Source organism: Capra hircus, chromosome 3 (genome assembly GCF_001704415.2).
Source record: "Capra hircus breed San Clemente chromosome 3, ASM170441v1, whole genome shotgun sequence".
NCBI classification, from domain to species: Eukaryota; Metazoa; Chordata; class Mammalia; order Artiodactyla; family Bovidae; genus Capra; species Capra hircus.
The window spans coordinates 14611047-14626370 of record NC_030810.1 but is presented as its reverse complement, the minus strand read 5'-3'; the positions used below and the strand labels follow the sequence as shown (position 1 = coordinate 14626370).

The following is a 15324-nucleotide window of genomic DNA, read 5'->3' as shown; positions in this document are numbered from 1 at the left end:
TATATATATTGAATATTTATTTCATAATTGATCTGTAAAAGATGCTTCCCAGGTGGCTCAGTGGTAAAGAATCTGCCTGCCAATGCAGGAGATGCAGGTTCGATCTCTGGGTCAGGAAGATCTCCTGGAGTAGGAAATGGCAGCCCATTCCAGTATTCTTGCCTGGAAAATTCCGTAGAGAGAGGAGCTAAGTGGGCTACAGTCCATGGGGTCGCATGAGCTGGACACCACTGAGCACACACCCAAGGACAAGGAATTGATTTGTAATTCTATTTGGATGAATAAGGGAAGACAAAGTATGTGTGATGGAAAAGGAAATATAAGAGTTACATCTCCTTCTATTCTATTTTTATAATTATTTATTTTCATGTATTTATTTTTGACTGTGCTGGGTCTTCATTGTTGCGTGAACTCTTTTTTTTTTCCTAGTTGCATTGCAGTGGGTTCTCTTGGTTGTGGAGCACGGGCTCTAGGGCACATGGGCTTCAGTAAGTTGCAGCATGTAGGCTCAACAGTTATGGTTTGCTTGCTCTAGAGTACAAGCTCAGCAGTTGTGGCACATGGGGTTAGTTACTCCAAGGCATAGGGGATCTCCCCAGATCAGGGATCGAACTTGTGTCTCCTGTATTGGCAGGCAGATTCTTTACCACCGAGCCAACAGGGAAACCCCTACATCTCCTTCTGTTTTTTTCCATCTCCTTCTATTTTAAATGTAAATAGGAATTTAAAAATTCCTATTGACCTTCCCAGCCAATAGCTGTGAGAAATAAATTTCTGTTCTTTATATGCCCTTCCCCCAATTTTAAAATTAGATCGTCTGTATTGGTCAAAATATGGAAGGAAATATGAGGAACAAAAAGCCTGGTAAACCAGTAGTTGCCTTTGGGGAATGGGAATCAGGGATGGTAAGGGGAGAGGAGAAGATTACCTTTTATTTTTTAACCTTGTCATACTACCGCACAATTGCACTCATCTCACATGCTAGTAAAGTAATGCTCAAAATTCTCCAAGCCAGGCTTCAGCAATATGTGAACTGCGAACTTCCAGATGTTCAAGCTGGTTTTAGAAAAAGCAGAGGAACCAGAGATCAAATTGCCAAAATCTGCTGGATCATCGAAATAGCAAGAGAGTTCCAGAAAAACATCTATTTCTGCTTTATTGACTATGCCAAAGCCTTTGACTGTGTGGATCACAATCAACTGTGGAAAATTCTGAAAGAGATGGGAATACCAGACCACTTGACCTGCCTCTTGAGAAACCTGTATGCAGGTAAGGAAGCAACAGTTAAACTGGACATGGAACAACAGACTGGTTCCAAATCAGAAAAGGAGTATGTCAGGGCTATATATTGTCACCCTGCTTATTTAACTTCTATGCAGAGTACATCATGAGAAACGCTGGGCTGGAAGAAGCACAAGCTGGAATCAAGATTGCCGGGAGAAATATCAATAACCTCAGATATGCAGATGGCACCACCCTTATGGCAGAAAGTAAAGAAGAACTAAAGAGCCTCTTGATGAAGGTGAAAGAGGAGAGTGAAAAATTGGGCTTAAAGCTCAACATTCAGAAAACTAAGATCATGGCATCTGCTCCCATCACTTCATGGCAAATAAATAGGGAAACAGTGGGAACAGTGACCGACTTACTTTTGGGGGGCTCCAAAATCACTGCAGATGGTGATTGCAGCCATGAAATTAAGAGACACTTGCTCCTTGGAAGGAAAGTTATGACTAACCTGGACAGCATATTAAAAAGCAGAGACCTTACTTTGCCAACAAAGGTCCATCTAGTCAAGGCTATGATTTTTCCAGTAGTCATGTATGGATGTGAGAGTTGGACTATAAAGACAGCTGAGCGCCAAAGAATTGATGCTTTTGAACTGTGGTGTTGGAGAAGACTCTTGAGCGTCCCTTGGACGGCAAGGAGATCCAACCAGTCCATCCTGAAGGAGATCAGTCCTGGGTGTTCATTGGAAGGACTGATGTTGAAGCTGAAACTCCAATACTTTCGCTACCTGATGTGAAGAGCTGACTCATTGGAAAAGACCCTGATGCTGAGAAAGATTGAGGGCAGGAGGAGAAGGGAACAACAGAGGATGAGACGGTTGAATGGCGTCACCAACTCAATGGACACTGGTTTGGGTGAACTCTGGGGGTTGGTGATGGACAGGAAGGCCTGGCATACTGTGGTTCATGGGGTCACAAAGAGTCAGATACGACTGAGTGACTGAAATGAACTGAACATTTAGTTGATTTTGAAAAATGATTTACATGTATTTTTTTATTCAAAATATGTTTTCAGAAAAGCAAAGGAGGAACTTCCCTGGTGGTCCAGTGGTTGAGAATCTGCCTTGCAATGCAGGGGAAGCATGTTCAATTCCTGATCAGAGAACTAAGATCTCAGGTGTCTCAGAGGAACTAAGTCCATGAGCCACAAGAGAGTTTGTGTGCTGAAACCAGGAACCAAAACAGTCAAATAATTAAATAACATAACATAATTGTTTCTTAAAAAGGAAATAAAATTTAAAATTGCAGAAAAACTGAATTTTTTCAGTTTTTGAATTCATGAATTCATCACCATCCTAGGTCCAGACATCACTCAGAAGCCAGAGCTGTTAGCCCTAAAAGCAGCAGCATCTCTGCAGAACAGACGCACATTAACCAGGCTCAGGAGAGTAATATTTCAAATCAGACGCCAATTCATTAAGTTATACGGGGAAGCAGGGCTTTGAAGCAGACTGGATCTTCTTGTTCACTGATGAGTGCATTCTCTCCCTGTGGGCGGATCTACATAGGGAACAGTGGTTTTCAGCAGGTTGCTTGGTGATCCAGAGCACAAGTGAAGTGGGGAGGGGGCGGTGAATTGGGTGGTTTCAAAGAATGATGTTTCCATATCCCTTGTTCCTGGACCAGCATCTTTGTCCCCAGACAGGGCTAGGATGACACTCTGGTGATTGCTTCTTGATCTCTGTTTTGTTGACTGTCCAGACTCTTTCTTACTAGCACCTCCTCTTTAGTTGTATCAGTACCTTTATTCAGGTTACAGTCTAGACTGAGCCTGACAGTGATTCTGTCTCCAGTAGGTAGACTGGCACATTTCTACGTTAAAGCATTAGAGACTTGTCTCCAAACAGGCAACACATTTACAAAGCACGTCCGACGTGTCAGGCTCTGTTCTAAACTCTGGAGTTGCAGCAGTCAACAAGGCTGACATCTGACCTAGCCCTCAGTGAGCTTACAGTCTGGTGAGGAAAACAAAGTATGCAATGTGAAGGAGCAGTCTAACTCTCAGAAGACAACTTAATTTACGTTATTCTAGTTCTTGAGGTGAGGACACATCCTGGTTGTCTCCAGAAATCACCTACTACAATGAACCATGGGGAGGGGCTGTTGAGCAATGAATCTCATCTTGACAGAGAAAGAAGATCCATTTCTCAAGCACATATTCCCAAGCCTCCCGTGGATTCTATGCCCCAAATCTTCCCAGTAAAATGATTTTCTGCTTAAATGTATCTGTCGTTTGTAACCAAGAACTCCGACTAGTATAGCAACCATTTCACATATCTGTAGACCAGAGAACAAGTTCCCCAAAGACAAATCCAACCCCTCTGCCTCAGGACTGCAACCAACCTGGAACCTCTCTGATCTGTGACTTCCATTCAGCACAAAGCAGGACACACAGGCTCTCTCAATAAAATCTGGTTGGCTGAGTCACTTAGTAAGTTCAATCACAAGCTGTTCTATGTACTTAAATTGCAAAGCTAGTAAGAACTAGTTGCTGCCTTCAAAGATGTCCACATGCACCTTCAAGCTAACATATGCAAAACAGAGGCTGTCGTCTTTCTTTCCTTTTCTGCCAACTTGTATATCAACTCGTGTTTAGTGTCTCATGCTCCAGCCACACTGAGCTGCTTGCACATCTCACATCCCTCTGCTGGGGTTTCATCAGCGAGTAGTTTGGTGTTCTTAGACCACAGCGGTGGGAGAGAAAGACAGCAGGTAATCGGGCTGCTGCTTGTAGACCAGACCTTGAAGGCCAGTTAGAGCATTCTAGATGTATTGGCTGCTATCCCAGGTTACTTTCCTTGGTCTGAATAGAATACCCCATAGTTTAGCTTTTCCTCTTCTACTGAAGGAAGTCTGCGTAGAAGAGGATACAAGGTTTATATGTCCATCATCTTGGCCAGAGATACAGCTACAATCCAGATTCTCATTTTACAGATAAGTAAATAGAGGCTTAAAAGGACTTGACTGTAGAGCTAGCAAGTAGCAAAACAAAGGCTTGAATGAAGTTTCCAGACTCCAAACTCCCATTCTTTCCTGTATTAGGACAGCTGATACAGAATGTTTTGTGTGTGGTTTGAGGGAGGGGAATCGCCTTGATCTGTTTTTTGGGGAAAATTCTCCTTATCACCCATACCAGAAGCTAAATTTGTTCTGCTTGCCTCTCCTGGCCTAGTTCCCTTCCCTAGATACTGTCTTCTTAAACCCTCACAACAGTTCTGTGAGGTATTACCATCCCTTCATTTTATAGATGAGACTGAAGCTCAGAAAGTTTAAATTTCAGGCTCCGGAATCTTCACCACCTTGCTTCGCTGAGGTCCGTCCAGGTTTGGGAACACCAAGCTGATGAAGCGGGGCCAAACGGTGAGGAAGACAGTGCCGGGGACCGGGCTGGGGTTTAAGGCTGATGACCACCAGGTGGCGCGGTCGAGGTGCGGCTGCCCCCTACTACCCTCTCGCGGGCCAGACGTACCAAAACTAAACGGGGCGAGTTCGGGGAAGTAGGCTCGCGGAGCAGGGAGTAGTTTTCCTGAACCCAGAGTATGCAAGGAGCTCCGTTCTCGCTCAGCCTCCAGAGGACCTCCCGAGCCTCTCTAAAGAGTTACGACCCCACCGAGCGACCGCCGGGCCGCATCAGCCCGCCGCCAGCTCCGCGCTCCGCACTCCGCACTGTGCAGTTCATTTGGTGGGCCTGGGACTCCACAGCCCCCACCTGTCGACCGAGGAGGCGGGGCGTGGGCGGGGCTGGTCCCGTAGGGCCCGCCCCCTGTCCCTGAGCCGCGGGCGCGCGACGAGATATAAGGCAGCCTGGAAACAATGCGCCTGCACCTCGCGCTCCCGCGCCGCTCCCGGGAGCGTCCGGGCCGCCGTGCGCGAGCGAGGGCGGGAGCGCGCGCTGGGAGGCTAGCGCTTGTGTGCGGGCCTCGCACTCGGTGGCGCGCATGTGCAAGTGTGCGGGCTGCTTCGCTGCCCCGAGCGGGCGGGGAGCCGGTCCGCTCCAGGTGGCCGGTGGCGGGAGCGAGGTGAGGCTGCGGGCAGCCTGGGAACGGGCGCGGGTCCCGGGAGGCGGGCTGCAGGCTGCCTTCTGGGCACAGCGCGCCCCCGCCCGACCCGGCCGGGCCCTCGGAGCTGCGCTCCGGGCGGCGCTGGCAAAGTTTGCTTTGAACTCGCTCCCTGCAGCCTAGTCCGCGCGCTGTGAGCAGCTTCCCCAGGCACGCTGACCTGGGTCCGGGCTGCCCGGGACGCTAGGGAAGGGCGCGGGCTCCAAGCCGTGAGGTTGGAGACGTACGAGAGCCTGGCAGCCAGCTGTACTGGGGGGCCGGGGGACGCTTCCCTCCCTGGGCCCGCACCTGGGTCAGCACATCCCCCTTCCCTCCCGCAGGGAGCGGACATGGACTTCGACTCGTACCAGCACTATTTCTACGACTATGACTGCGGAGAGGATTTCTACCGCTCCACGGCGCCCAGCGAGGACATCTGGAAGAAATTCGAGCTGGTGCCGTCGCCCCCCACGTCGCCGCCCTGGAGCTCCGGTCCCGGCGACGGAGACGCGGGCCCCGGAATTGGTCCTCCGGAGCCGTGGCCCGGAGGGGGCGCCGGGGACGATGCAGAATCCCGGGGTCACTCGAAAGCTTGGGGCAGGAACTACGCTTCCATCATCCGCCGAGACTGTATGTGGAGCGGCTTTTCGGCCCGGGAACGGCTGGAGAGAGCGGTGAGCGACCGGCTTGTCGCTGGCGCGCCCCGGGGGAACCCGCCCAAGGCGCCCGCCGCCCCGGACTGCGCTCCCAGCCTCGAAGCCGGCAACCCGGCGCCCGCTGCCCCCTGTCCGCTGGGCGAGCCCAAGACCCAGGCCTGCTCGGGGTCCGAGAGCCCAAGCGACTCGGGTAAGGACCGCCCCGGGTCATCCAAGAGGGGGCACCCCATGGGTGGCCAAACCTCTGCCGCTGAGGTCAGGCACTGGGTCTGCGCAAGCCCTTCCGCCACCTCCCTCTTCCTCTGGCTGAAGCTGCCGGTGTAGCCCCCAGCGGTGTCTGTCTGGCACGTGGGAGTGTTAGTAAACAGTTTGAAGAAGTGGCGTGGGAGCCAGCGTCCCTTTGATGATGATTGGAGCCCCAGGGGACAAGGGAGACAGGGTGAGGCTTGGCACTTAGGGAGAACAATACGGGGATTGGACCGCAGGGGATTTATGCCCTCCGAAGGCTGGAAAGGGTCCCTTAAGGGTCACTCCAGACTTGAATTTTTTTGTTGCTGTCTCTTTCTCTGGGAAACTCACTCCCCTGGGGAGAGAAGCTGAGAAGCCTTTTGTGCAAAGCCAAAGCCTTCATCCTTTAAAAAACCTGGTCTCCTGCCTGCTTTATTTTAAAATGACAATAATGGCTCCTCCTCCATCCCCACCTCTTACCACGTATTCATCCTCACATCACCCCTGAGACAGTAATGGAGGAATGACTGCTCCCCATTAACAGATGGAAAAACCGAGGCTTAGAAATAGGAAATCGCCAGAAGTGAACGCCAGCTTCCTGCCATCCAGCCAGCTTCTTTTGCTCAGTCCTCCATCCCAACCAGGCACTTCTCTGATGTTTAGAGGAACTTACTGGTTATCTTATCTGAGAAGTGGTACATCTTGCCATTTTGCTCTGGCCTGTGGTGAAGTGTTCCTCTAGGAACAGTTCATCTGAGGGCTTTCAGCTGCTTCATTTGTATTCAACAAATGTTCACTGGCCTCTACTTTGTGCTAAGCTCTGGGGTTAGTGCTGGGGGTCACAAATATGGAGCTCCAGGCTCCCCTTCCCCATCGTTGAATGCAAGTGTACATCTCACTGAGCACAGCCTGCTGCATCTCTGCCACCAGACTGTGTCATTCTTAGCCTAACCTCTTCTTCGAGGTGCCCATGAGAAATACTGGGGAGGGTGTTTTATAGTTTGCACACTGAGGCTTGTGTCAGATAAATCAGGACTGAAAACTCAAGTAGCTTTTAAGAATAATTAAAAAAAAAATTTACATGACCATTTAGAGGGAACTGGGGAATGGGTATGGAGGTTCTCATACATTTAAGGGTGAACATAAGGAAGGAAACACAATGAAAAGTCAAAAAAATTTTTTTTCTGGTTCACTATGTTAAGGTCATTTTTAACCTGCCTGCTTTTTACACCAAGACCTTCTGTTTGTTTAATGGCTGGAATGGGAACTTTGAGATCAAGAAACCAATAAAGATGTATCTCTACAAAAGCTGATATGGTAGAGTGGAAAGTGCATTGTTTCGGGAATCTGGAGATCTTAGTTTTAGATCCAGAATGTTATAAAGGTGCTGTGTGGACTTGGCTGACCTGGCTCTCAGTTTCTCCCTTTGCATGTTAGCGAGTTTGACCTGATCATCCAGCTGAGGACATGTCCTTGTCTGGGTAGAGTTAGACATGCTCTCTGAAAAGGAGAATGGTGTCTCACATAATTTTTTTCTTAGGCAGAACCTTCCCCAGCTATGGGGCTTAACCCTGAAGTATTAAAGGTTTGGGATGTGGGGAAGTCTCCTGTATCATTTTCTAACCTGCCCTTTACCCTGAACCTGTTTGCAAGCTCCTGGTTCACTCACAGGCCACATGGCCCAGAACAAAATGCAACAGATTGCAAACAATGAGGGGGGTGGGGAGAGTGACTGACGGCAAAGCTCAGCCAATAGGGGCTCGGGGCTGAGTAAGACCGCATTCCAAACTCCGCTCAGCCAGCCAATCACAGGTCTCGGGGCCAGGAGGGCTGAATGGTCAGGTTTTATTAATGGAGAAATAATGCGATTGTCCACACAATGGAAGCCTTCCTGACAAAGGGGCTCAAGCTTCGTGATTTGCGAAAGAGGCTGAGAACTGAGCTCTTCTGTTGTCAGGCTGAAATGCATGAAGGTGGCCTTCTCTGTGGGGGCTGCAAAACAGTGAGGAGCAGTAACGTTCTCCCCTAATTGTCCCTCTCCTGGTTGGGGTAAGCTGAGATCTTGGAGTAAGGGAAAGATAGAGGCATGTCCAGGTGTTGCTAGTGTTTTGGCCCCTGTATCAAGACATTCTCTTGCCGCTCAATTCCTGACCCCCTAGCACAAGTAGCTTGGAAATGGTCTTTTGTACCTCCGTGAAGTTCCTGCGGCTTCTGCTGACCTGTGATTACAAATCCAATCCTCTTCTGGTCCAGGGAAGTGGGTGGGGCAGGCGACCTATAAATGATGGGTGACTTTAGAAACCCACTGAACCCAGGAGCAAAATGCTCCTAAGGGAAACCCTTTCCCTCCCCTCTGTGGGTGAGGAGGGATGGGTTGTAGCCCTCCCTTCTCTGACTCTTCTGCTGAAAGGGACGGCAGAATAGAGAGGTGGGGGAATAATAGGATTTATAACTTGTGAAAAGTAACAATTCCCAAGTGCAGGCTGTGCTGGGCTGGAACAAAGGGCAGCTCTGCCCACAGACCCCTCATTTACAATTCTGATGGGGTATGAAAGAGCCCGACTGGGGAAGATCTTTATAGTTAAAACTTTGTCCCAGGCCGATAGCTCTTTCTCTCCATCCCATCGGTGGGGGAGGGGAGAGCCTGTGCAGACTGGGGGCTGTTGGCTTGGGTCTGCCTTTTGTTCTTATCTAAGCCTTGCTGTGCAAAGAGAAATTGGAGAATATTTTCCTTCTTGCTTATTTCCCTTCCTTTCCTTCACACCACCCTTAGCCTTGATACAATTGAATCAGTTGTCTTTCTCCCCACGTGAATTTGTTTATATCTAAATTGGGAAGATGTCACCTCCTTTCCCAAACTCCAGCATAGGGTCTGTGTATGTGTTTCTCATGGGGTGTGTTTCTTCTGTTGATCTCTCTTCTCGGACAGAGGGTGAAGAAATTGACGTTGTGACAGTGGAGAAGAGGCAGTCCCTGGGTGTCCGGAAGCCGGTCACCATCACTGTGCGAGCAGACCCTTTGGACCCCTGCATGAAACACTTCCACATCTCCATCCATCAACAACAGCACAACTATGCTGCCCGTTTTCCTCCAGAAAGCTGCTCCCAAGGAGAGGCTCCAGAGCCAGGGCCCCGTGAAGATGGTCTGAAGACAGATACACCAGAAGAAAAGGAAGATGAGGCAGATGAAGAAATTGTGAGTCTCCCACCTGTAGAAAACGAGCCTTCCCAGTCCTGCAACCCCAAACCTGTCAGTTCTGACACTGAGGACGTGACCAAGAGGAAGAACCATAACTTCCTGGAGCGCAAAAGGCGGAATGACCTCCGTTCCAGGTTCTTGGCCCTGAGGGATCAGGTCCCTACCCTGGCCACCTGCTCCAAGGCCCCCAAAGTTGTGATCCTGAGCAAGGCCTTGGAATACTTGCAGGCCCTAGTGGGAGCCGAGAAGAGGATGGCTACGGAGAAAAGGCAGCTCCGGTGTCGGCAGCAACAGCTGCAGAAGAGAATCGCGTACCTCAGTGGCTATTAACTGACCAAAGTCTGACTGCTCTGTCTTCACAGAGACCCAAGTTTATTTTTTAACCTTCCCTCTTCCCCTTAGGAATTTGCACATTTCAGTTCAGGTGGGGCGGCCTGGACAATAGATTCCCAGAATGCATTGCAGCCGGTGCACACACAAGAAGGGCTCGCATTCTTGGAAACCTTGCAACCCGGCTCTCCTTCTGCCCTGACTTGCGGGAGCGCAGTGGCTTCTCTGGCGCCTTTGGCTTCTCAGGCAGGCAGCACTGAGGAGACTCTGGGTTTGTCGAGCTCACTAGCTCCTAGCTCCGAAGAAAAGCCTGACAGATGCTATGCAACAGGTGGTGGACGTTGTCAGGGGGCTCCAGCATGCATGAAATCTCACACTGCGGATGAGTCTTAGACTGAGAAAGGATGCTCCCACTGGTGTCTCTGGGGTGACGCTAGGACAGCTGGGCTTGGATGCTCTCCCCAGGCTCCTTTTTCCAAGAGACATACGAGCTGTCTTGAGTGAAGACGAGCTCGCAGACTTGATCAACAGGGACCATTACCTCACTGTCAGACACTTTACAGTAGCTGAGGAGTCAGAAACCTTTAGCATATATATATTCCCATGTTAGTTGACACCCCTCCTCCCAGTCTCCATGCTGCGATCTTGAGATCTTGAGAACTTTTAATGCGCTTGGCCTCTTAGATTCTTTGTCTCAAGGCCCTCCGGGCCCTTTCCTCTGAGGGCAGAGACCATCCCATCCCCACCAGAAGCTTTTTTGGTTTCCTTCCACCTTTGTTATGCAATGGGCTCTAAGGCCTTTTCCTACAGGTCAGAAATACTTCCCCAGGACACAGGGCAAAGCGTCCCAGCCTGTGACCGGGGGAAGGTTTGGAGTCCTGGCTGCGAAAGTGTTCCCTGCCCAGGTGTTTTCCATCTTGGAAATCCTCTCAAAGCAGATGTCAGGCACCTGAGGGGGAAGAGCTGTACCACTTCTTCTTTCCCACTTCCCTCTCATCTCAACCCCTGACTGATAACTTTGAAGTTCTACTCAGTTCAGTTCAGTCGCTCAGTCATGTCTGACTCCTTGCGACCCCATGGACTGCAGCACGCCAGGCCTCCCTGTCCATCACCAACTTCTCGAGTTTATTCAAACTCATGTCCATTGAGTCAGTGATGCTAGAACCAAACCTGTGCTTCTCTTGCAACTCCAAGGAGCTTGCTGTCCCTGTAGCCACCCTTGGGCCCTCTGCCAGCCTGACATGAGTCAGAATCCCATTCCCAGAATCTGGGCCTTATTGCAGTTCTTACTGGGAGAGCCGCTGGGACTCATCCAGTGCTCCAGAAGGTGGATTAGCTTCCTGGTGGGTTTTTAAGAAGCTTCCAGGAGCTCTGCTCAGTGGACCATGATGGATTTTACCCAACTGGGCTCAGTCTCTCCAGGTGGATTCCAGGCACAGCCTCCAATCTGAGAAAGTCACCTAAACCAACAAGTGTCACGTGGGCAACCCCTAAGTCTAGTCTGGAAGAAAGATCGGCCCTTCCAGCACTCTGCCCAGGGCAGCAGGTGCCTACTGGTTGGGGGTTTGAAAATGGGGGGAGGGAAGGAAGCTAGAGTGCTATACGTGGCTCTGGGAAGCCAGCTGCTACTTCTAAACCTGTTATGCATGATGGTCTGTTCCTGAGGTTGCTTCCTGGCCTCAGAGAACCCCAGTGGAACTTGCAAAAAGCCCCCCGCTTCTGGAGCATGGTTTTGGGGAGCCAACTGACTTCTGGAACTGTCTCTGGAGAACAGGTGGGATGTAGGTTATTGATGTCTCACCTGAAGAGCTTGGGTTTTATAAGCTGCTGTTGGGTATTATACTGGGAGCAGTCTTCTTTTTAATACTGTATTTTTGTATGCCTTTTGCAAAGTGGTGTTAATTGTTTTTGTACAAGAAAAAAAAAAAAGAACTCTGGGGCAATTCTCCTGCTGCAAAAGTCTGATTTATTTTAAAAGGCAGATTTACCTGAAATTTTGTATTTAGTTGTGAATACTGATTGCCTGATTTTAAAATGTTGCCTTCTGGGACATCTTCTAATAAAAGATTTCTCAAAGGTGTCAGAGGTGGGGGTGGGGGGAGCTTATGCCCACCATGCCTCCCAGAACCAAGGGACACTGTGTTTTAGGGTAGCCACAAGCGATCTCTAACCATGTTGCTAACCTGGTCACTCCACCCTGGGTTCCTGAAATGCCATTTCAAACATGTCTAAACAACATAAGTTCAGTACTCAGTAAACACAAAATTGTCTTGTGAATTCCATAGTGCTGAATTTGTATTTTAGAAGGCTTGAAATCCTGGTGTTTCACCATTAATTCATCCTGTGCCTTTTACCTTTACCTGAAAGCCCTAGTTTCCCTACTTGTAAAATGGGGATAAATGCTACTTCCCAGGGGATTGTTGTTATTTAGTTGCTAAAATGCATCTACCTCTTTTGCAACCCTATGAACTGCATAGCTTGCCAGGCTCCTCTGTCCATGAGATTTCCCAGGCAAGCATACTGGAGTGAGTTGCCATTTCCTTCTCCAGGGGATCGAACTCACATCTCCTGCATTGGCAGGCAGACACTTTACAACTGAGCCACGAGGGAAGCTTATCGCAGGGGTTGGCAGGCATTAAATGTAGACTTTTTCTTTTTCAACTGCAAGGCTTGTGGGATCTTAGTTCTCCTACCAGGGATTGAACCTTGGCCATTGGCAGTGACAGTGCAGAGTCTTAATCACTGGACCACCAGAGTATAGACTTTAAACTGCTTTTAAACTGTAAAGCCTTAAATCTTTTCAGGTGGTACTTTTACCATAGGTAGTTTAATACCTTTTTTTTTTTTAACCATGCCTACCGCCCTGTGGGCTTCAGGAGACGTAAGAGATGTGGGTTTGATTCCTGGGTTGGGAAGATCCCTGGAGAAGGGAGTGACAACCCACTCCAGTATTCTTGCGTGGAGAATCCACATGGACAGAGGAGCCTGGAGGGCTACAGTCCAAAGGGTCACAAAAAGTCAGACATGATTGAAGCGACTGAGCATGCGTGCATGCACTGCCTTGCAGGATCTTGATTCTCTGACCAGGGATCAAACCCAAGCCGCCTGCAATAGAAGCGCAGAGTCCTAACCACTGGGAAACCAGGGAGTTCCCTTGCAGGATGTCTTTTTAAAAATTTTATGAGAATCGGTGATATAATGTGATTTTTTTTTCCTTTCTCCTTTGATTAATACAGGAACATAGTTCTCAGAAACTTGCTCTAAATGCAAGAGGGGAGACTATAATAATAGCCACTCCTGATGGAGCACTGCCGATCTCTAAGCACCTTGCTCCTTCCTACATGTTAGACCACACCAATCATGTGCCGGGACTACAGAAGAGGGAACCAAGGTTCTAAGGGTGAAACATAACTGCCCAACGTTGCACAGCTAGTAAGTAAATGAGTTCAAAGGATGTGAAACCAGCTTTGCCTGTCTCTAGAGCCAGAGGTCTTAACCACCACATAATAATGATCAGCTTCTTTTGTTATCATGGGGTGTGTAGAGGAAGTAGACAGGGAATTTCATCACTTAACTGCTTGCTGGAACTATCTCCTTGGGGCCACTGTGCCTGCCACTTATTGGGATGAAGTGGAGCAAATGTCCTGTGACCAGCCACTCTGCCCATTTGTGGGTTGAGTAGGTTCGTCTTGCCCCAGAGAAGCCCCTTCTAGGACTATGAAAGGAAAACAGGTGCAGGTCAGAAAAACCATGCGCATCATGGTAAGAGAAGGCCACTGTATCTCATGTAATCCTGCCTTACAGCTGAGACCTGGGTCGATATTGCCCACCTGCATTCCTACGAAGCCTGAGTCCAAAAGTTACTATAAATTCCTCACATTTACAAAGTGACTCTCATCACAGCCTGGTAAGTAAGCAATATCTGCCACTTGGTACTGGAGCCCAGACAGTTTTTTTGTTTTGGTTTTTTGGCCACACCTTGTGGCTTGCGGGATCTTAGTTCCCTGAGCAAGGATGGAACCCGTGCCCCCTGCAGTGGAATGGAGTCCTAACCACTGGACCACCAGGAAGTCCCCCAGACAGGTTTCCTGCTCAAGGTCACAGATCAGAATCCAAATCCCCAAACCAGTCTTCTGGCAGGTAAACTTCCCACTCCACCCCTATGACCCCTAGGTCCCCAAAGCCAGGGCATAAATAGCTGTTTGATAAAACAAACTTGGATTACTGGGATACTTTCCTTAAAATTCCATACCCCTCTTTTAGCTCTAGTCGCTCTGTTCCCACTGAGTGTAACATACTTTTTTGGGGGACTGTGCTGGATCTTTCTCGGTGTGCTCGGGCTTTCTCTAGTTGCGGCGACCGGGATCTACTCTTCGTTACAGTACGAGGGCTTCTCATCATGGTGGCCTCTCTTGTTGCCACCATGGCACTCCATGCCACCATGGACTCCAGAGCGCAGGCTCAGTAGCAGTGGAGCGTGGGCTTAGTTGCCCCAAGGCATGTGGGATCTAGGTATCAGCCCCATGTGCCCTGCATTGGCAGATGGACTCAACCGCTGGACCAGCAGGGAAGTCCCCATTCTTCTGCTTTGGAGGCCATTTGTTAAGAAATAAGAAAATTTGTAGGGGCTTCTCTCCCATTACTAGACCTTGAAAAAATTCACGAGTGCTCAGTAAAATCCTAAGAACTCCTAGGTACAGGCCCTACAGCTGATGCTAATGTTGCTTTACATTGCTTAATTCTCACAATAACCTGGAGGAAAGGATTGGTATCAGCTCCATTTCACAGGTGAGCAAATTGGAGCTCAGAGACATTGAAGTCATTTGTCTGAGCCCAGACAGCTAGTACAGACTGCCTGACTTGCCTGACTCTAAGCTTCAGTTCCTTTGAGTCTGAAACTCTGCTGAGAAAGGAGTGGGAATAAAGCCATCTCCTGGGGGGAAGAAAGGGTGTTTCTGGAATGTGAAGTATTTTAAGCTCCTTCCTAGCTCACTTCTGCAGACTCCTACCTCTATCTTTGTCTGAAAATAGCCAGGAGTTTATTCCTGGATTTCGGAGAAAAATTTCTACAAATTAGGTTTGCCTCTGAATAGTACACTTAAGGGACTACATACCCCTCCCAGAGATGTGAACGTAGATAATAAGGAACAGCTGAGAAGACACACGTGGCATGGGAAAGAAAGACCATCTGCTCTGTTAGACAATCAAAGGCTAAATGGAGTGCTTAACTCCTGCCCCTATTGGTAGCTATTTTAGGGGGACTGAGACAGGTTGAACTATCTTAGAAGTGCTGAATTTATCTTAAGTGCCCCTGGAGTCAGAATATTTCAGAATATGCACTTTAGAAGGAGAAGGGATGGGTGCAGGGGTAGAGGGGCAGGCGGTGAGGGGAGGTGGGGGCTGGGGATGGTTTTGTTGATCTGGAAGGTGATAGGGGGTGTGAAAGAGGACTCGAAGGATAAGATAACCAGTGGGAGATGACTGATGACTGGGTGACTAGGGAGGGCAAAGGGGAGGTCTCTAAATATGTTAGCTAAAGTTCCATGGGGGTGTGGACATTTCTACTTTAAGCTTAGTGGACAGCTCTTA

General features: G+C 49.1%; 1 protein-coding gene across 1 annotated transcript; it reads left to right on the top strand.

Annotated features, from left to right (window-relative positions):
• MYCL (v-myc avian myelocytomatosis viral oncogene lung carcinoma derived homolog) lies at positions 5105-11678 on the top strand. Its single transcript, XM_018042224.1, has 3 exons — positions 5105-5305; positions 5665-6169; positions 9137-11678. Exons 1-3 carry the CDS (start codon positions 5225-5227, stop codon positions 9733-9735), a joined length of 1185 nt encoding a protein of 394 aa, XP_017897713.1. The 5' UTR covers positions 5105-5224; the 3' UTR covers positions 9736-11678.